The sequence below is a fragment of the Brienomyrus brachyistius genome, chromosome 6 (assembly GCF_023856365.1).
Source record: "Brienomyrus brachyistius isolate T26 chromosome 6, BBRACH_0.4, whole genome shotgun sequence".
Taxonomy (NCBI): domain Eukaryota; kingdom Metazoa; phylum Chordata; class Actinopteri; order Osteoglossiformes; family Mormyridae; genus Brienomyrus; species Brienomyrus brachyistius.
Window position 1 is genome coordinate 16,169,230 of NC_064538.1, and position 21,709 is coordinate 16,190,938.

A 21,709-nucleotide genomic window follows, 5' to 3' on the forward strand; every position below is an offset into this window, starting at 1 on the left:
CTGATTGAGAGATCATGCCAAAAACCCGCACCCAGACCGGCCCTCCAAGGAACAGGTTGGCCTGGGAGCATAGACTGTTCCAGAGATCAGATGTTCTGGTATTGAGACTCCTGTTCCTATTTGCCAGACTTCATGATAGCAAGGATTGAGTGGATGCGATCACTGATGACACTGTTGTGATATGTGTCCTGCGGTGAAGGGAGATCTCCTAGGCTAACCTGATCACCTGCTGTAGTAACTGTCCTGTACAGTACAGCTGCAGAACCACACAGCTATACAGCAGGCTGATATGCCCTCCACAGCACCTTGCCTTCTCCTTATATCCTCAACTATCTTCTTGGTCTGGCTGTGGAGGTTGTTAGTCTCACGCTATGTGACCAGGTCTGACACTTCCCTCCTCTCATCATTACCAGTGATCAGGCCACTGCTGAAGGAGGGTCAGTGTGCAGTGGCTACATTTTCCTGATGATATCCTTACCGAGCAAAAGCAGCCGCAAACATTTTTATAAAAGTGCAGTGGGTGTAGCGAAGGAGTTGCATCGCACGTCAGTTGCTGAACAACGGCTGTAAACATTTTCACTTATGATAAATGGCTTTGCCCGGAACCTACTGGAAAGCTGCAAATGCGTAAATCAGTCACTCCAACTACCACTTCATTAAACCCTGCAGGCACTTCAGCTTATATTAAAAAGAGGAACAGAACCCTATTAGGAATATCAAGAGAGATTCACCCATCCATCTCCAGACCACATGTCTTGCTGAGGGCTGTGGTGATTGAGATACAAAAAGATGACACGACCAGAACGCCGAATGTGCTTCGCCTGTTAAAATAAATGAATTCACTACCAGACCAACGGGCTTCTCCTGAAACACACTTCAGAATATGACATCAGCTACTAGGAAGACAAAAGGTAAGAGGAGGAGTTTGGCAGGTGGCCGAACTGATAAACACCAACACAGAACGCGCAGCTCACAATGATACCTCTGAAGAAAATAAAAATCAACGTAATCAACGTAATTTAGCAGAGAGGGTTTGCAAGGCTACGTTGACCATGTTCTTAGTAGGCAGATGGTACTGTGCTGACAAGTGGGGGGGACTGGACAGGGGCATGGGAACAGGAAATGTTTTGAAAGATGGAGGGTATACCAGAAGATGATGAAGATCAAAAGCTTTCAGCGTGCGGCTAGGCACAAACCTCCCACCTCTCAACAGAGTCTATGAGAAATTGAGCTTGCTATACCACTACTGGTTGGGGGGGGGGGGCATTTGAGTGACCGGAAAGGAAGTAACACAGCCACAAAGGAAGCCCAACAAGCTTCTAAAAGTGAGACCCTTTAATGCACAGCCCTGTCTGTGTACAGGCTCAGCCATTCATCACCTCCCATAAATGCTTATCCATTGCAGGGTTGAAGTCTATACGAGGAAACATATGGGACAAGGCAAGGGACATGATGTGTGGGGTGATCACTCCATTACACGAAAAGAACGCACACACATACAAGTGCCCACAACATGCTATTTAGAGTCACTAATTCTGCACTTCGGGTCACTGAATAGAGGTTCTTGCTTTGTTGGGAGATGCTTGTGCTCTCCAATGCTTATTCTTGTACCCAAGCATTCATTCGAGGCTCAGCATAGCTGTACTTATTGCTAGTCAACTCCTTGACAGCATGGATGTTACCTGCAATGTCCTATTTCTCTCATATGTATGTTGCTATGAACATCTGCTAGAAAAAAAAGAATCATCTGAAGCACATGATTAGACTGTAGTAGGACATAAGCACAAAAGACTGCGGTTAAAAAAGGCAAAACGCCACAAATAGAGCCAGGGGCGAAATGGAATCCATTAGCCAGCAGTGGCCACAAAATCGGCTAGTTTTAAATAGAAATAACATAAGAGGAACACAACGATCCTCAGGAAATAAAGACTCAGCAACCGGGGTTAGACACCTCAAAACCAATGGGCCTAAATACTAATAACCAAGCCATGCAGTCTACACTGTGATAGCTTGATCAAACAAATCAAACAAATTTAGGTGTCTGACACTGACTTCACGTATTCCCTCTAAACAAGCCCTCCTGTTGAATTGTTTTCAGACATTTTGATGGGGTAAATTCCATTTAATGGCATACGGAAATTCAATGAGGGTTCCAGAGGGAGAGCACCCTCCTGACACCTCATAAAATCAGAGAGGTCGATGAGGAGATTCAGCAGCATGTTCGTCCAGCTGACGATAGATGAAATGAACCCAAAGCATGGAGGTCACATACCACCATAATAGAGGCGACCCACAAACTGAATAGCTAAGATGGACCACTGCAATATTACACCTTCTGCAATTCTAATAAACCATGCTGTCTCACTTGTTTTCACAGTGCTACTGCACTTCTGTTGTCAACTAACTTGTATGCCGTTATCTGTTCCTTGCATGCTGTTAGCTGTTCTTTGTATCATGTGTCTGAACCAGTATTGGACTACACTAGGTGACAGTAGCCATTATAACATCTCAAACCGTGAGCTATGTGCCATTATCAGTCGGTCAGCTGCATGGCTAAAAGAACATAAATCCTCTTTGGTGGAATGGCTCCTCAAGTTAAATACGAGTTAGTACTTCCATAAACACAATGGATGAGGGGTGTAACGGTACACAAAAATCACAGTTCAGTACGTACCGAAAGACCTGTACCTAAAATTTTCAGTATAAAAACGCGTACCATCACACTCCTAACAAATGCGAGGTAAATGGGGGGTAACAAAACACGCCAAAGCCATTGATACATCTGCTGACCTCTATGTCAGGAACACTTGACCTTATGCAACACAAAAGAAATTTGTAGGATCAACACAGACTCTGGAACATAGATATGTGTTCAACATATTCTAAAACAGATTCGGACAAATATGAGGACACATTCCAGGGACGAAAGATTCTGGTGCAGATTCCCAATTACTCGATTACACTCCATGATTCGATTATTTAAAAGCATCAGTTAAAATCTTCCTTATCGATTACTAGAACAGAAATATGGCGGAAAGACAACGGCGCAGAGCGGACAAGTGACAAAATAAAGAGAAAAGGCATCAGTTGTGTGGAAGCACTTCACATTGTGAAGTAAACTGACAATGAATGAAAATTCATTCAGTCATCTGAGTATTGCAAGGCAGAACTTAAATATCACCACAGCACAACTGCCATGCAAATACATCTTAAAAGACGACATTCAGGTTTGACGGTGAGGTTAGGCCATTTAGCCTCTCAGAATAGCCAAGTCTGTCATCACTTTGACTTTAATTTTGCTTACTTTCTGTGATTCCCATATGTGAAAATGACTGCTGCGAAAATGAGTAGCTCCATCTCTTAGCCACATTATCTTACATAATATGGTACAAAATAATCATGTAATATTACTTGTTTTTTGTGAACATATTGCATTGAAAGGCTGAACAATATTGGAAAAAGTTCACATTTCAATATTTAAAAGGTTTTTGTGATATTTAGGAGCTGGACATATAGCCAAATAGACCTTATTACTACCAACGGAGTCCAGCAAAGAAGTGCCAAAAAATCACTTGCTTCTGCTTAGTATAGTTGCTATGGGATATAAAATGATAATAATGATAATCCATACAGAGGAAGACGTTTGTTTTGTGACCGGTTCTTGTTCGTCTTTCTCCTGTTTACTTATTTTTGTTTATTTCCTCACAAAAGCACCACACGGTCTGAGTGAGTGCAACAGCAAGGACGGCAATTATTGTGACCGTCTCAGAGAGCACATGCAGAACCCATTACAAAAGCGGTGCCAGTAAACTTAGAGTGATTTTTTTGACATATACTAGATAATACTAAAAAAGAACTATCATTAAAATTGCAAAGCTTCTTTGGTTTTGTTTCCTATGATTAAGTAAAAATGTTTCAGTGCAACTTCATGATGGTTTGAACCCAGCAAAGAATTGTGATGCGACAATTGCATGTGCATGAAATTCCATGTTGATATTAACCTTACACATCATGAAATCCCAGTGCTGTGTTGCTACACACCGGCGCTTGGTGTGTGTGGAGTTCGCATGTTCACCCTGTGTGTGCATTGTTTTGGCAAATTCTCCAGTTTCCTTACATTATTCAAAAAAATGCAACTTAAGAGTACCTAAACTGACAGTATGTGTGAGTGAGTGTGCTCCCTGCAATGGTTGGTTGGTTCCCGCAATTTATATATTATATACAAACAACTACTCTATGAATCATCAGGATTAAAATTGGTAGATTGCTCAATTATTAATATAATCGATAGTGACAGCCTTACTGTCATCGTCCTCATCAGATGGCAGACACACCTATACAGCCCGTTGGCAGATGCAGCTTTGAAAACTGAGCCCCTTATCATTATGGTGACACATGCATGTTTAATGCCAGTCTTACCGTTAGGTGTAATGAGAGAGCGGATAATACAGGCAGCTTCAAAGAAGAAATCCATGCGACCAACTTCACTTGGATGGATCTCAAGATCACTGGCGAAACATTAAATGCATCCCGAACCTCCCTTCAACCAAGGCCAGTTGGAAGCACTGACGTAAACCAGGACCAAGAAGTTTGATTCAAAGGGCTCCAAGCAAATTAATTCAAATTCCCATTCAAAGCAGGTAACACAGAGCTAAGCCACACACGTTTAGCTCCCTGACGTAGGCGGATGGCCATTCTATGGGTTCCTCGACTTATCTGCTGCGACAACGCAGAACTGGCTCTCCATACTTTCACGCAGCGATTCCCAAACATGTTACTGATATATAAGCGTTAGTGGCAAAAGGAGACACAGGGCAGTGTGTTAAACACTGGCCATATTAACCAGGGCACATTACACACAGCGTGGGGGCAGAGTGTGAATTTCCCACACAGTCAGCATCACCGTGCAGTTGCTACTTTGAATACCCAACACAGCAGCCTTTGTGCTCTGTACTCCCTCCAAGTGCCGCAGCCGGACCCATTTAATATGCTGCATCGACAGAAATACAAGCACAGTGGGAGTGAAGGAGTGGAACGCCACGGCCCTTCTGGAAGTCATCCAGGACTCCATGCAGCAGGAGAGATGTCCTAACTCACATCAACGCTACACTAATGCTGAAACGAAAAGAGGGACGTGAGCAAAGTTGAAATTTACATAGGCATACCGCAAAGAAATGTTTAACCAAAAGCTGATGATATGCTGATAAGAAAAATCCTAAAACAAGTATCACAATCATCTTTGGAGTCTGGGTAATGTACAACACGCACTCCAGAAAAACCCCTTTCCGTAAGTGGAAAAGAAAGCTATGAAAGTGTATTTTATGTGCCACAAACCATGTCCAATCGAGACAAAATGTGCTCAGCATGGCTTGATTGTTTGATATGGCTTTGCTAGATTGCAACTGACGCAAATCTCCCTGTGGAGAGTTCCAATCTCATCTTGAACATCCAGGACTTTTTGAAAACAGACAGGAAGCAATGAGTAGTTATTAGAGGCACAATGTCACAGTGGGCCTGCGTTTATAGTGGGGTACAGCAGGGTTCAATTTTAGGACCACTATTGTTCCTAATTAATGATATTGACACCAAGATACATACAGTAAACTGGTTAAATTTGTAGATGACACCAAGGTGGGCGGAGTAGCAGATACTGATCTGGCAGCGGAGAGGCTACAACGGGATCTGGATTTAATTAGCGACTGAACTGATACCTGGCAGATGAAATTTAATGGAGATAAATGTCAGGTAATCCATGCAGGGAGCAGAAATATAAAGTACAGATATTTTATTGGTTCCACTGAAATAAAGGTAGCTGATTACCAGAAAGATCTCGGTGTGTATGTTGATGCTTCCATGTCCCACTCTCGCCAATGTGGGGAAGCAATAAAAAAGGCCAATAGAATGTTAGGTTACATCTCTAGGTGTGTGGAGTTTAAGTCAAGGGAAGTGATGCTACAATTATATAATTCCTTGGCAAGACCCCATCTAGAATATTGTGTGCAGGTTTGGTCACCATACCTTAAGAAGGACATTGCTGCCTTGCAAAAGGTGCAACGTAGGCCTACGACAAGGATTCTTGGTCTTAGACAAATGTCTTATGAGGAGAGGTTAGCTGAGCTGAATCTGTTCAGCCTCGAGCAAAGGAGACTAAGGGGGGACATGATCCAGGTATATAAGATTCTAACAGGTCTGGATGCCTATTTTAATATTAAACACTAGATCTCGTGGTCATAAGTGGAAATTAGTGGGAGAACATCCATCCATCCATCCATTTTCCAAACCGCTTATCCTACTGGGTCGCGGGGGGTCCAGAGCCTATCCTGGAAGCAATGGGCACGAGGCAGGGAACAACCCAGGATGGGGGGCCAGCCCATCACAAGGCACACTCACACACCATTCACTCTCACATGCACTCCTATGGGCAATTTAGCAAGTCCAATTAACCTCGGCATGTTTTTGGACTGTGGGGGGAAACCGGAGTACCCGGAGGAAACCCCACGACGACATGGGGAGAACATGCAAACTCCACACACATGTGACCCAGGCGGAGACTCAAACCTGGGTCCCAGAGGTGTGAGGCAACAGTGCTAACCACTGCACCACCATGCCGCCGTGGGAGAACTTTTTAAAACGAATTTGTGGAAGCACTTCTATACACAGCATGTAGTTGGAGTATGGAATAGTCTTCCTGCTAGTGTAGCGCAAGCTAAAACCCTGGATTCCTTTACATCAGAGCTAGATAAGATTTTAACAACTCTGAGCTATTAGTTAAGTTCTCCCCAAATGAGCTTGATGGGCCGAATGGCCTCCTCTCGTTTGTAAATTTCTTATGTTATAAAAAAGTTAATATTTCTCATAAATAAAAAGTATAACGTTATTTATTTGATTGTTAAGTTCATCCATGAGATTTCTCCTGGAAACAGTCACCTGAACACGGTGCAAGGTGCAAGTCTGGACTGCTGAGCACAAAAACATAGTGAACAAGGGGAGAAGACAAGCTTAACTGCATGTGATGCATCATATGTTAAACTTGGATGAAAGCCTCTGTTAAATTAATGAATGTAAAAGTAAATGTCTGTATACTGCATCCAGCTGACTGCCAGGCGGGCACAAATTACACATACGAATGCACAATGCAGACGTTGCACAAACTGATGCTACGTCGGCATTAATCCTTGATTGTAATCAAGATTCTGTGTTTTGGAGCAGCTACGCGCAAAAACACAATTTGAAAAATCGATTCGCCCTTATCAGAGCCATCTTGAAGTACTCTACCCTTGAGAAAGTGCACTGAACTCAAGACAACCAACTTCCAGATGGTTACTTCATTGGTGCTCATTGGGTTAAACCAGGCAGTGTCTGACAATTAACAGTTACTCCCAACCACTATAACTGACATAAATAAAAATTAGTGGAAAGAGACATATAAAGCAGGCCAACACGATGATTCAGTGGTAAGCACCTCTGGAACCTGGGGTCAAGTCTCTATCAGGGTTCCATGTGCATGGAGTTTTCCCCGTGTCATTGTGGGGTTTCTTCCGGGTACTCCGGTTTCCCCCCACAATACAAAAACATGCTGCGGCTGATTGAAGTTACTAAACTGCCTGTAGGTGTGCCCTGCGATGGGTTGGCACCCCGTCTTGGGTTGTACCCTGCCTTGTGCCTGCAGCATCCGGGATAGGCTCTGGACCCCCTGCGACCCTGAACAGGATAAATGGTTTCAGGAAATGGATGGATGAATATATAAAGCCTGATGTCAGGCAGAAGACAGAGCTCCTTACATTAGCCAGACGTGGGGTGGTTGAATTCTGCCCCTGAGGAGCCAGGCAGCATCCATGGGAGAAAATGCCAACTCACCAATGCCCTCCACCAACTGTCCTTTTCCAGTGTGCACAGAAGTAACAGATCACCATCAAATGTCAACGCCCCACTGTTTTCCAGAAGTAATGCTGTCGAAAATGGACAACACGCGATGTGGGTCACCCGTTCCTGGAAGGCTGTTATCATGTGTGCAGAGCCAGGAACCCCTGTAGTTCATGTAATCCTGCTTTTAACTGTAATGACACGTTGTTGCCCCATTTAAGGGGTTTAGTCACAGCAATCTATTTGATGCAAAGCGACAGAAAATTCTCAGACTGCCAAGCTTTTTTCTGGAGGCTGCTTCAAACTTAAGGCCTCAAAGATTTCTCAGTTCCTAGAATCCCTTGAGCCAGTGGGGAAAATACTTCCTTGACTCCGTAACTGTCCATCACATGCTAAAAAGAGATCAAGTCAAGCCACAAAGCAGTACAGCAGCAATGTCAAGAAGACACCTTCAAGATGTTCTATTTTAACTCCTGCTACACAGTAAACATCATTAGTAAATGCTGCAGTCTAATAAGAGGCACATAAGAGATGCAGTGTGCCTGGCACTGACGAGCTCGCTCTCTTTCGTGCTCTGCCAAGGTCAGCTTATCAATAGCTACTAATGGAGTCAAAGAACGCCTCCTGTGGTAGATCTGAAGGTGCATACAAATTTAGATATGTGGTATTGCGCTGTCCAGGGGCCCTTGGGGTGCAGGGGGCCCGTGGGGCCCCTAGCCCAAAACAATTTGCAACGCTTATCAACAATGTATTTTCGTTTGTCTATTTTAGAGGGCCTACATTCTTTGATCCTCTGCCTACAAGGGCCCCTGACCCTATAGGTAGGGCATTTGGCTGCCAAGGGCCCTTGAATTGTGGTGGTGGTGCTGGTGGGCCCTCGCGAACGTTTTGCCCAGGGGGCCACACAACCCATAATCTGTCCCTGGGTATTGGTCCTGCAGGTTTCAATGGCGAGTTTTATTAAGCTTATTAAACTGGCTGACTATCAAGGGCTGCTGGACCAACCATGTACCACTGACAACCTTTGAAGAGCAGTGTCAGGTAACACAGCACACTCTAGAACAGGTATTGTGGAGAGAAAGCACCTTCCAGACACCACCATACTGCATTTCTGTAAGCCCTTGGGTTATTAAAATCGCAGCTGCATAACAAAGCTAATCAAAACAGCAACACTAACCTTTAAGCTGAGCTAGCATTCAATTATCAGGTGCAAACTGAACTTTCGTTGAGTCCAACCCAGCCAACAGGTACTGATAAAAAAAAAAATACATAAAAGAAAAGTACAGCCTGGCAATTTTTCTATCCACACTAATACAGGGTGATGGTTCGGGATTATCAGTACTCAAATGTTAAAAAGCAGCAGCTTTTAGTAAGTTGCCAGGGGTCGCCACCCCTTTAAACATCCCAACTTTTGCAAATGGCACATCACAGCAACAACCCCCCCCATCCTCACCCTCAGCTGGCTTAAAGGCCCCAAAAAAAAATCTTTATTGAGACACCTAGGGCTAAACGTATTTTGCCATCCTGCGACTCACAGCCTGTTGACAGATTAACATATTGCACCCACGATGGGAGCATCGCCCAGTGGCTCGACCCTCGATTACCGCACAGGTTGAGCATGAGACCCTTAAAAGCCACAGACAGGGTGCATAACGTTACAATGCCGGGTTAGGCTCCGATGACAATGACAATGACAATGTACTGCAGAAACTCAGCCAACTGGCAACAAGACCCTGACAATCCTCAAGCTACAGACAGGCTCAAACAGCTTCAGTCTTTTATCTCTCTTCTTCCCTCCCTCAGCTAGTGGCAGCAGCCTGCAGTCTTCCCAAATAACGATATCTCATTAGCAAAGCTATAATGACATTACACACGTTCACTGAGCAAGAGGTTCAGGATGGTGACAAGCAGAAGCCCAGCTGAGGAAAGGATGATGGGTAACCCGGACAGCTGTAGGGATGCAATTACAGCTCTGAAGAGCAGGGAAGGAACCAGGGGGGTGAGGGGTAAATACTGTAATATCTGACCACAGCATTTGTGTGTGAAGCTTTCCAAGGGAGGGTTAAAGGTTTGGCACCTAAATTATCAATCCTGGACTGAGAAGGCTGCATAAATTTAAGGCATCACCGTGAAGCATTTGAACATGTGGTGCAAGGGAACTCATCATGGGGCTGTCACCAATCACCAACCAATTCTGAGAAAGATCGTCACATTAGTGACAGTTGCAGGCCTGAATGCTTGTATGTATACAGGTCTTCTGTGGGTATGTAGTGGAATGTGCAGATGATGGTCAGGACAAATCATCACCACTGGTGGGAAGATCACTACGTAAGGCCCAGCTTTAGTGAACATTGAGGTCTTGGGCTTTCATGTGTCATCTAGCCCTCCATCTGCTATAAGTGCTCCGGGCTTTACCCAGTGTAGGTTAATATTATAAGCTACATCATTTGGTTTTTACATGATGCAGTTTGGATGGAAAAGACTTTTTCAACACTATTGATAATGGTAGTGTGGATGTAGATATTTTTCTTTGGAAACCCCAATAAAAAATTTTCAACACATTAGCATGGACGTAGCCTCAGTGATGAGGTCATGAACACGGCTCATTCACATACTTCCCAAGCTGCAGGTGGGCTGGACTCTGGCAACACATGAACGAGATAGTGACGCATGGTCTGGGAAATATCCCCAGAACAACTGATAAGACATCAGTACAACTATCAGTCTGCTACATAGAGGTGTGAATACTAGCTTTGGGATAAAAGGTATTCCCAGTGCATGTGAAGTCTGAAAGCAGGGGACCCTTCTCACAGTAATTCATCTTAAACAAAACTCATATCAATGAAAACATGACCAAATGGTCAAAGAAATTAGACAAATAAAAAAAGACAATTTATCCCCAAAGTACAGTAAAATTTGACACAAAAAATGGTACTTATTTAAATTAAATATTACTTGACAATACCATTCTGCAAAAATATGGCTGGCCATTCCTCACTCGTGCATGTTCTCAAACACTCCAAATAAAATGTAAAGATAGCAAAACAAACGTATGCGTACAATCGTTTAAGAAATTCCACGCTCCACTGGAACACCGCAGCACCAAACAATCTTTCTGCTGAGTGTGCAAAGACAACGTCCACTTCTAATCATCAGATACCTCCTGGAAAGTTCCCCAGGAATTTAAAAAGGAGTGCTGATGCATTTAAAAAATCCCCAAGGCCCTCTGCATCCCAAAAGGATGTGTGACATTACTCAAACACCATGAGGCAGAGGATGAGTGCTGACCTGGAGAAAGTAGGAGATCATTCAGGATACAGCAGAAGCTCTGATCTCTACATTTGTTAAATGAGACTTTAATTAGTTTATCTGTTGTCTACCGAGGGAAAGTTGCAAAGATCGTGGTAGAATATGAAGAATGATGGGAACGCAGACTGAGCAGAGATGAGCGACTGTCTGGCAATTAGAGGCAATTTAAACGGCACAATAATGGGGAGACCTGCTTTTGGAAAACCAGAGCTTCAACAAAACGACAATAGTGACAATCAATAGGGATCTCAGGCCCATTCAGATGCACCACAAACCTAACTTGCCATTTCATATTTGCCGACATACCCCCCGTTTTATGCAGAAACCCCATGGATTTTATCTTGAATAGAAAACATCTCTGGTACTCGGTTAAAAAAAGTGCAATATTTTAAATCAGGAGGCAGAAAAAACAGCATAGGAAATTACTCCACCGTCAATCAGATGAGAGGTCAGTGTCTGTGGGGGGAAGCTAAGCAGAGGTCTCCTCAATGCCAAGCGCCTTTTAGAGCACCGGGCCCCTGCCATTTCCATGGCGTCTCATATGATACATTCTAATTAGCCGACTTCCCCGGGAACCACAGCTTAGCTCTGAATCATATGCATTAAAGGTCAGGAGGATTAGCCTCTAAGTGAGGGGAGGGGGTGGATGGCCACTACGCTCCGCCCCCATTCTCTAATCCTAGCAAGGAAGACTTTTGCATTGTTCCTCAATACCCGCCTACACAGAGATAGCTCACGCACAACCGGGGGCCCTGCAGTATAGCCATTGACTCACCATTCTGAACATGTGGGAGAAAAGATAGGATAAATGTGGTGAAAACTGCAAGAGCTGGCTTTATGAGGGGGGTGGGATTTGTTCAACTGTCAGTGTGTCTAAGGGGGTGGCAAAATTTTTGGTCACCTTATGTTTGTTCCTTTTCACTTCTGAACAAACCAGATTTTTGGCACATGCTCTAACTTAAGTGCCTGTGCAGGTAACACTCATGTCCTTGTCGCCCCCTAGAGGGCAGTGGGGCAGGGTGCACGTCACACGCAAACAGACACAGAAAATCCACAGAGACATCAGTCATTAAAAAAATTCAAGACTACAGTGAGTTGACACAAATTTTTCCATCGGTTTAGGAATTTTTCAAAGCAAAGGTATATGTACCTACACAAGTGTGCGGGCAAGGGGGCTCCAGTTATGTTGCCCAGCCCTCTGGAGTAAAAGTGCAAACTCAAGAGGGCCACAAGCCTCCACGGTTATTAAATGCACAGCTCACAGGACCTAAACTGCCTGCTAATAAACAGGGAATATTCATGTCTCGTCAAACCTGGGGACAACCGTCCACATCCAAAGAAGAGGTAGTCTTTACGGAACCAACCTTCCATCTAACACACAGCGTTGCTCATAGCAGTGAGAGCAAATTGGCACATTATTCACACCGTCAGACGTTAATCTGAGCATTTTATTTTGATTACTTGCAGCAAATCAAAACATTTCCAGACCTTGGGCCATGAATGCGAGGTCCCACTTGTTCTGCATCACCACACAGACCTTCCAGCGTGCGCTTCAATGAGACCACTCTGCTCAGATTGCTGAACTCGTATTGCATTTGTCACTGGCTCACGAACACTACCTGAATGTACAGATCGGCAGAGGTCCCAGTGCTCCCTTCCCATATCACATAACACACAGTGCTGCTCTTAGCGACCAGCTTGGCTCTTCAGAGTCCCGTACCTCTGAAACCCCTCCTGACAATGAGTCCCTGGCAACCACAAAAACATGGCCTGCTCGCCACAGCCAAACTGGGCCAATCACGATCCTCCACTCTCTCCTGCCAAGCGGGTTGCTCACTGGGCCCTGGGGGCTAATGGGTACACCTCCAAGTCTGGGGCTTTGGTAGCAGCTGTTAGAGGAGGAGCCACTGAGACACAGACTAAACCCCTCCCACCACACACACACCAAGAAACTCCGTGACTCATTTCCATGACCAGCAATGCTGGAGCGCATGACAAGAGCACGCTCTGTATCCATGGAAACAGCCTCCAATTTCCTCGGTGATCACAGTCTATGCCACGGTCCTGAGAGCAGGCCGAGGATGGCAAGTGTTTCACGCACTCGCGCACACATGCGCCCACACCCACCCATGTCGTTGCCCAGCCAGGCGGGTCCAGAGTTGACTCCACATTGTTCAGGACTAGCGGTCCATCACAAGGGGATGGCACCTCGGCAGTGGCCTCCCAGCGCAACTCAATGCTAATAACCAAGTGCTTGCAGGTGGGCAGTGAGGAGGAACAAATGTGCTGCCAACTCCAGAGTAGCCCTCACCCACCTCCCTCCCTCGTTCTGTCTCTCTCTCTCTCGCTCTCCCTCCCTCCCTCCATGTCCCTCCCCCTCCATCGAAGAGGTTGCAAGCTTTTGTTTCCCATAAAGTACAAATGGCTATAGCCTTTCACAACCCGACGTAGAACTGGAACCTAGGAGGGAAACGGGCAGAACCTGACAGCAGTTCTCAAACCCAGAATGGGAGACACTGCTTTGAGACATACTGGACGTAGGGGACCATTTACTAGCTGTTATGATAATGATGATGATGATGATGATGACGAAGACGATGCAGATGATGGGAACTGCTCCTTACTCCAAATGAAAAGGCACAGTGAACTAATCCATGTTGATGGCATGTTCATCCAGATGATACAAAAACAAATCACGGATGTTCCTGAGCCTGAGCAGGTAACCCACACTGTTTTCTATTCATACAGGTCAAGGGTACCATTCTGTGCTCAACTCTTGGACTGAGAACATAAAATAGAAGAAGCACATTCGTCAGACATCATAAGCCCTAATGTTCTCCCCACCACGAACAAATGTCAGCACCAATCTTGGCCCGGAGCGCAGTTCTCAAGCCGCGATTCGTAGGAAGACGGCCCATAGACACTTCCCCATAGCGGCCAGATCCAACGCTTTTACTGCAACATAAACTATAAAACACTGAAGCAGCATTTCTCAACCCAGTCTTCGGGGATTCCCAGATAGCCCACCTTTTTGCTCCTTTCCAGGTCCTAGCACACTTGTACAACGTATTTGTGGTTCTTGGTTCAGGTGTGCTGGAAGCTGGGAAGGAATAAAAATGTGGACTGTCTAGGGGTCCCCAAAGACTGAGTTCAGAAACACTGCACTAGAAGATTTTCTTTTTTGTCATCATTCAGTTTCCCCCCTACTAATCATCCTTCTAGGAAATAGGCATATAAATAAATAAATAAATAAATATACTCACCTGCCCAGCATTGCAACAGCATGACAGAATAATAAAAAAGCATTACAGAGCAAGATGGATGGGCCTCAGGGAGGGTACTACATGTTTAATCCAAATTAACAAAATTACATCAGGATTTAAAGATGGATTCATGAGCTACACAAATTACACACAAGCATAACATAACGTGCCGTATATTAGCCAGAAGTCGGTAAAGGTCTAAACAGCACTCCATTTAAATGTCTATGACTTGCGTCTCCGGTTGCACAACCTCCCCTATCTACCCTGACAGCTGAACACAATCCCACACACACAACAGCTGCTGTCCATGGGCCCCCCGTGGGCCGATAGTGGGTGTAGGAGAGGAGCTCCAGAGCTCTGCGGTCACACACCATCGACGTGTCTGGTAACAGGATCACGGCTGCAGGCCGCAGGCTAACTCCACGGCTGGGAGCCTCCAGGGCAGCAGGGCCTCGTGATCCACTGGCTGTACTTTCAGGGAGACACCTGCAGGAGGCTTTGCTCAGATGCCAAGCTTACACATGCTGTAAGGCCACTTCAGCCAGGTGCCAAAGGATGCTGACCCCAAACAGATATACAGCATAAGAGAAAGTGTGTGTACCAGAGTCCACAGAGTCAGGACCAGGAGCAGATGAAGGGCCGCAAAGAGGATCAGACACCTTGAGAGAACTGGTGCAGGACCACGAGCCAGCACTCCTAACAGAGGTGAGTGCATTGCCGTTAGAGTGGCACAGTGCTTTTCTAGTGGGCATGCTGGCATCCCCCGTCACATGAGAGGCACTGAGTTTGATCACACACGTGTTTATTTGCATGATGGAATATATAAACATACGATAACCCAGTACCAGTCTGAATGTAATGCTGGCAGCTGAGCTTCACCCTCCAGCTACATCAGCAGCACCCAGCTACTGGATCCCAGTCCAGCTCTAAGCGAGGCAGCAATATGCAGCTTGTGGGATCCTGGTCAGCAGCTCCAACATTATCATTCCAGCCCAGCCTCAAAACAAGCTCAATTTCTATTACATTTGTTGAGGGTCACATCACACGACAAATAAACAAATCAAAGTCTTAAACACACCAAGACATTATTAAGGAAATTCCACTCCTCAAAATCACTTACAAATATGGGCAATAGGGTAATTTAAGTGAACAGAATCTCATACTCAAAACATAAAGGTGCATTGAGCTCAACCTGAATAAACAAAAGATTGAAGATGAATAAAGATACTCAGGTCTGGAAACCCCACAAAGAATGAATAGACAAAAACACACTTTAGGAACCCTGAGTGATTCCGAAGCAAATGTTAATCCAGGTCAGTGATGGGGACAATGGCAAAGTAGGTAGAGTTACAGCTGAGAGCAACTACCACCAAATTGCGTAACATGCTGGCACAGGCTGGCAGACCACCTACCGATGGTGAGAAGAGCTAATTAACGGCAGGACATGGACTCGCCATTTAGGGCCAGGGGGTGCTGACAGTGCCCAAGACGGGGCCAGCAAGGTTGCCTCCCTGGTCCAAGCTCAAGGGCAAAGGTGATGCAGTGCAGTGCTTCCCCATCTTGCAGGACGTGTCCATGAGCGAGCTTGCCGAGGCCCTTCCCGATGGCGAGTGGCCCCCTGGATGGAGGCTAGCCAGACTCCAGTATGCAGCAGCGTCACTCCTGACAAGCCACCTTCAGGGTGCCAGGGGAAATGTGGTAGGGGGGAGCACCCATCATGCTGATATTGTAAGGTCAGTCCTCAAGACAGAGGAATGACAAGTGACAGGACAGGTTGGGCCACCGCAGCTTTGTGGAAACCCGCTCTCCCAACTGAATCATTAAGCTGTTCATCCATCCATCCATCCATTTTCCTAACTGCTTATCCTACTGGGTCGCGGGGGGTCCGGAGCCTATCCCGGAAGCAATGGGCACGAGGCAGGGAACAACCCAGGATGGGGGGTCAGCCCATCGCAGGGTACACTCACACAGCATTCACTCACATATGCACACCCATGGGCAATTTAGTAACTCCAATTAGCCTCAGCATGTTTTCGGACTGTGGGGGGAAAGCAGAGTACCCGGAGGAAGCCCCACGACAACATGGGGAGAACATGCAAACTCCGCACACGTGACCCAGGCAGAGACTCGAAACCGAGTCCCAGAGGTGTGAGGCAACAGTGCTAACCACTGCACCACCACGCCGCCCCCTTAGGCTGTTCAAAATTCTTTCCAATTATACAGAAAAACACGCCGATTTTCTGCCCCGGCAGAAACATCCTTCAGAGAGGGCAGTAGTGGGAAGCGGCGCTGAGGTCGACAGGGTGCTTACATAACCACCATTTCTGAATAGGCAGATTACCCCACGGAGCAGCGTCCACACTAAACCGGGACAAGAATTCTGCATTTCGCTCTCTGTATCAAGACAAACTCCGAGAGGGGCCACATTTCGCAGCGAAACAAGGGCACATGACATGGCGGCTGGTGTTCCCTTGGGCTTTTTGCACACCATGTTCCCCACTGCCCACCTAGGTGGTTTATAAGATAAAATAATCCATGGGAGCCCGGGAGAAAACGGCCAGTCCTCAAGACAAGCAGAGAGCAGCTGACATCGCGGCACCATTACGCTGGAACAAAAACATGGCTGGGACACACGGGGACTGCCTTACATTTCTTACTGAATGCCGAACTCTGTTATACCTAAACCTAAGCCAAAAATGTCTTAAAAAGTTTGATGGCAAGTGCACAAAAAACGGACCATCACCAAATTATCAATAAACAAGCCTCAACTCCAGACACCAAGTGTTGAGTCAACACCACTCAACATCCACACGTTTACTTATCTTGCCACCTCCTACTATGCCATTCTAGTGCATTGTCCCTCCCCCATATTAAAAAAATTATCCAATCAGCACAGCTTATTTAAGCAGGGCAACAGAACAATTTACAATCATAAATAATGGCATTAAAAGTCATTTAAATTTAAAGTCATTAAAGCTATACAACTCATACGTTAACTGTGCCATGTGAGAACGCAATGGGAACCACAGTATTAATAAGATGTACAAGGACACCAGGTACAATACTGAGAAATGTATTTACGTGTAGTTATGCATCAGAGCAAAACTGGCAGCACTAACAACAAATGAAGACTTAGAAGTAAAAAGAGGAACCTGGATTTAAGCAGAGGGCCTTCATCTGTCATGAAGAAGATGGGGGCTGTGACTGTTCGTCCCTAAGACCCCAACATACTCTTGACATGCACACACTAAGCAGTCCACACCAATCGCTACGTTACACATGTTTTTTTTCCAGGTTGCGGAAGGAAACTCCCAAAACAACATGGTGTGCCCTTTTCCCCACCCTGCCCTGGCATGGGATTACAACCCTGAAACACGGAATGAAAAACAAAAAAACAGCCGTTACATAAACTTAATCGTGTCTCCTGAGGACAGGTTGGGAGGGAGCAGGATTGGCATTCAGTTTCTTTGGAATCGGTCAGCATCGGAGGAGGGTGGGTGGGTGCTGGGATTGGCTGCCAGGCTCTAAATGCTCCTCCCCAACCCCCCACTGGTTCTAGCTTTTACGCCACCTGACAAGCACCAGGTTCGGCCATCGACAAGACTTGGCACCCTACAGGACAGGCACCTATGACAAAGCAGCCAGGGCGACCATTTCGGAAAGCCGAAAAGAGAAAAATACGAACAATAATTCACAAAAGAGGGAGCCCACATTCCCGGGAGCGCCAGCAAACCAACACAGCTGATCCTACGCCTGGGCATCGAATCACACTATAACATCAACATGGCATACCCTGCATTAGGGGGCCCGCACCCACACTAACCCGCAACCTGCCGAGGATTGTGGCTCAAGTCAAGTGACAAAGCAGCCAGTGGGAAGTCCAGCCCCAGGCCAAAAGTGGCAACAGCACCAACAGCCTTCCGCGGCATCACATCAGACTAGACACACAGCGACACCGTTTGGCATTGCCGATGACTGGAGACCCAGCTGCAATGAGGGATGCCCCGGCATCTTCACAGTGGCTAAAGGAGAGGCTTTTGGGAGCAAGGATACGTACTGCTGTAGAGGGTGTCTATCCATGAAAGCCGAGGGAGGCTACGAGTGCTCAGGTGCTCCATGCTTGTTCTTTCCCTTTGCTTCCTTCTCTCTCCGCCTCTCTTCCTCTTTCTCTCCCTCGCTCTCTCCCCAACCCCCACCGCGACGTGCAGCTGGGAATCCTTCTTCTTTGCTCAGCGCCAAGAGGCAGCGCTCATCTCAGGGTGACAAAGGAGCCCCCAAAATAAACACAACAATGGAGAAAGGGGGGGGGGGAGCTCACAAACTTAAAAAAATAGAAAACAGAGATCCAGCAGTTAGAGGAAGGAAAACCAGAAAGCAGGAGTGCGTTGGACACGACTGAGCTTCTTATTGCACGGAGAGCCAGGCAGATGCACGGAGCAGCTGAAGGAGCAGCCTGCGTTCACATACAAGCGTTGCTACGGCAGCGAGGGCTTTGCTCGCACAATCTTGTGGACTACCTCACAGGCGCTCACCCCTCCCTTTTGCCTCCTACTCCTCCGATCTCCCTCCCTCTCTCGCTCTCTCTCCCTGCTCACTCACTCACTCACTCAGCCCAACCCTCCTACCAAAACAAACCTGTGAAGACAAGTCGTTGGGCATCCCCGGATCAGGGACAATGCGAAGACGTGCGCTGGAACCCGACCTCATCACTCATTTGGGGGGGTGGGGGGGGGGGGGGAGGGGGGGGGGGAGTGCTTTGCTGGACTTGTGCCTGACGCACCCTCAGACCCTGCTGGCATGCAGTGCCAAAATATGGCTCCCATTTCCAATGATTTAGAGGTACGCTCTCGGACCAGCGAGGGGTGGGGTGGAGGGATGGAATGGGATCCTCCCAGCCCAAGGGCAGGGGGCACAAACAAAAGCAGCCGGCTTGCATTTCAGCAGGGGGGGCAGAAAGAAGAAAGGGGCCCGTCTGCCACCCCTACCACACCCAAGCAGAGACAGTCAGGCAAGAGGGGGTGCAGGGGCAACTAAGGAAAGAGCGGAGAGGAAGGAGAAGCAGGGAGTGGGGGGCGGATTAGATGTTTGTTCACGCAATGACAGGCTATGTCATCTTTCCTGACACTGACCCCCAGCCCAAGCCACACTAAGACACCAAATTAAGCAGGTGCACTTTCCCAAAAAAAAACCTCTCAAAAGCTACTCGAAGCCCCCAGCTTCTTATTCTGACCAAGTGTCTGTTGGCAGAAGACAAACTCAGACTGAACAAGCTTCAGAACAGTAGATTGACAGGATAAAAATATGTGAAAGGTTCATTAAATGAAACGCATTGCCACAAAGAGTCATTCATGAAAATGACAGCCCCCCCCCCCCCCCGCAAACAGAAAACATGAATTATCACAAAAAAGTAATTCTGAATTAATGACTTTACAAATAATTCAAGCCTGCTGAAATGTAATGTTCACCCAAGGCGGTTTCCAAGCACCAAAAGAGATTTGAATGCAGGGATCAGTGGGCATTTCTTCCTTTGTTAAGTCTACCAATACAGCCCTTCTACAAGGAGGATCCGACACCTATTTCATATTCACTGCTTTAAGGGGCGATCAGCACTCAGGGGTCCCTTTAAACAGCCAGGGTGGGGTTGTGCGTGGGCCACAAGCCGCAGATGGTAGTGCAGCAGGACACGGAGATGACATCGCCCAGTGAGGATGAACTCAGAGGAGGAGGGGACCCCAGAATAGCCCTCAGTACACAACACTCATGGAAAGAGATAGATTCCTCTGTGTGCTGGAGTGTCCACAAAATAACAGAACAAAAGAAAATCCTTCCCCCGGCTGATCTCAGAACAGATCCAGAGTGCTAAATTTATTCAACGCAGTCATAAAATATTAACCAGCGCCATTAAAAAGAGGAATATGTATATTGACACTGCACCATAAGGAGTACTCAATGCATAATTAGACTACATTTATATTTATTTGGATGCCATTCGGATTATTTGGACTCGCTTGTTCATAGAGACTTCAATCGGTGTAAGCGCTTACAGAATACGAATGAATAAACAGACTACTTGCATGCTAATGTCAGCTGGCCACACCCCCTTCTCCCGATCGAGACTGTGATTGGCAAAGGGTGTCCGTGCAAACCATGAGAGATGTGTGCCTGACAGACAGCCCCGATCTCCCCGCCCCCAACTCAGCCCATCCTGTTTTTGATAGAGCTTGAAGAACCATAGGCAGCCACTATTAGGACACAAAAGCTTACAGAAGGACCCCCCCCAATCCAAAATTGTTACAATCAGTTAACAGCCTAGGGTTGCCTCCTATGTGATGTGCCAGCTGGAACATGCAGTCGACGGGGTACCGTGGAAACAAACAGAAGGCACTTAACTCCAGTCTTCTGATTGGCTGCCCAATGTCATAGTCAATTAATTGGGAACAGTGATGTGTTTGTCCACATGCTGTCACAGACAGACATAGCCAGGGTAAGAGACAATTATGACCAATTAAAAAAATAAAAAAATAAATCTTCCCACTTCGCCTCTGGAAACAGTCAAAAATAGATATAGTGGAAGAGGAGTGATGAGTCGATGGTATCCAGACAGGCGGCATTTTTATTTTCTTCTCCTGCATACAAGTCCTACCAACACCCCCCCCCCCCCCGCCACGGGAAGGTAAAACAAAGAAAACCCCCCCAACTCAGCACCATTAAAAATTGATTTGCCGCCATGCTGCGTGGTAAGAGGATGTGGGTTGCGCCGGTAGACAAGCATCATTAAAGGACAGTGATACGGGAAATTAGCGGGTGGCACTGAGGGTAGGTTGGGGGGGGTTCAAGGTAACATTCAGGCTTTGCGGGAGTGGTATGTATGTGCCATGACCAGAGGGGAATTAAAAAAAAAAAAACTCAATAACAATTAATATTTCTATTTTTGAAGGTATAAATATAAAGCACACAGACATGCAGCATGACAGATGGTCACAAGTTTGGCTGCTGTACCCTTGGGCCACATGCACTGATGTAAAACGCAGCAGTTTAAACGGGACAGATATGACTAATGTGTTGAATGATGACAAGGATTATAATATACCTGGTGTTTTATTTAGAAGCTACACTGACATGACACATGCACACCAGCAGACACACTGTGAGGAATCCTATCCGGGCAGTACGGAGCAGACTTGATCTCAGGAGAGGTGTTCAGGGCCCCGGAAATGTACCAGCATTATAAAAAAAAAAACTAAAACACCACCCTCTAGTGATGGAGGGTGGGA

The 21,709-nt window shown here is 46.3% G+C and overlaps 1 protein-coding gene across 3 annotated transcripts in view; it reads right to left on the bottom strand.

Annotated features, from left to right (window-relative positions):
* The window catches only part of abr (ABR activator of RhoGEF and GTPase), a 114,382-nt gene that overhangs the window by 65,413 nt on the left and 27,260 nt on the right, over nt 1-21,709 (bottom strand). Inside the window, exon 1 of one of the 3 annotated variants that reach the window (XM_049016773.1) lies at nt 18,493-18,939. The exons of 1 other annotated variant lie outside the window; for it this stretch is intronic. In XM_049016773.1, coding sequence (XP_048872730.1) covers nt 18,493-18,553 — 61 coding nt within the window. In that variant the 5' untranslated portion in view covers nt 18,554-18,939. Of the gene's footprint in view, nt 1-4,419; nt 4,437-18,492; nt 18,940-21,709 lie in introns of those variants that run through there. One more of the 3 variants, XM_049016774.1, reaches the window with a different exon arrangement.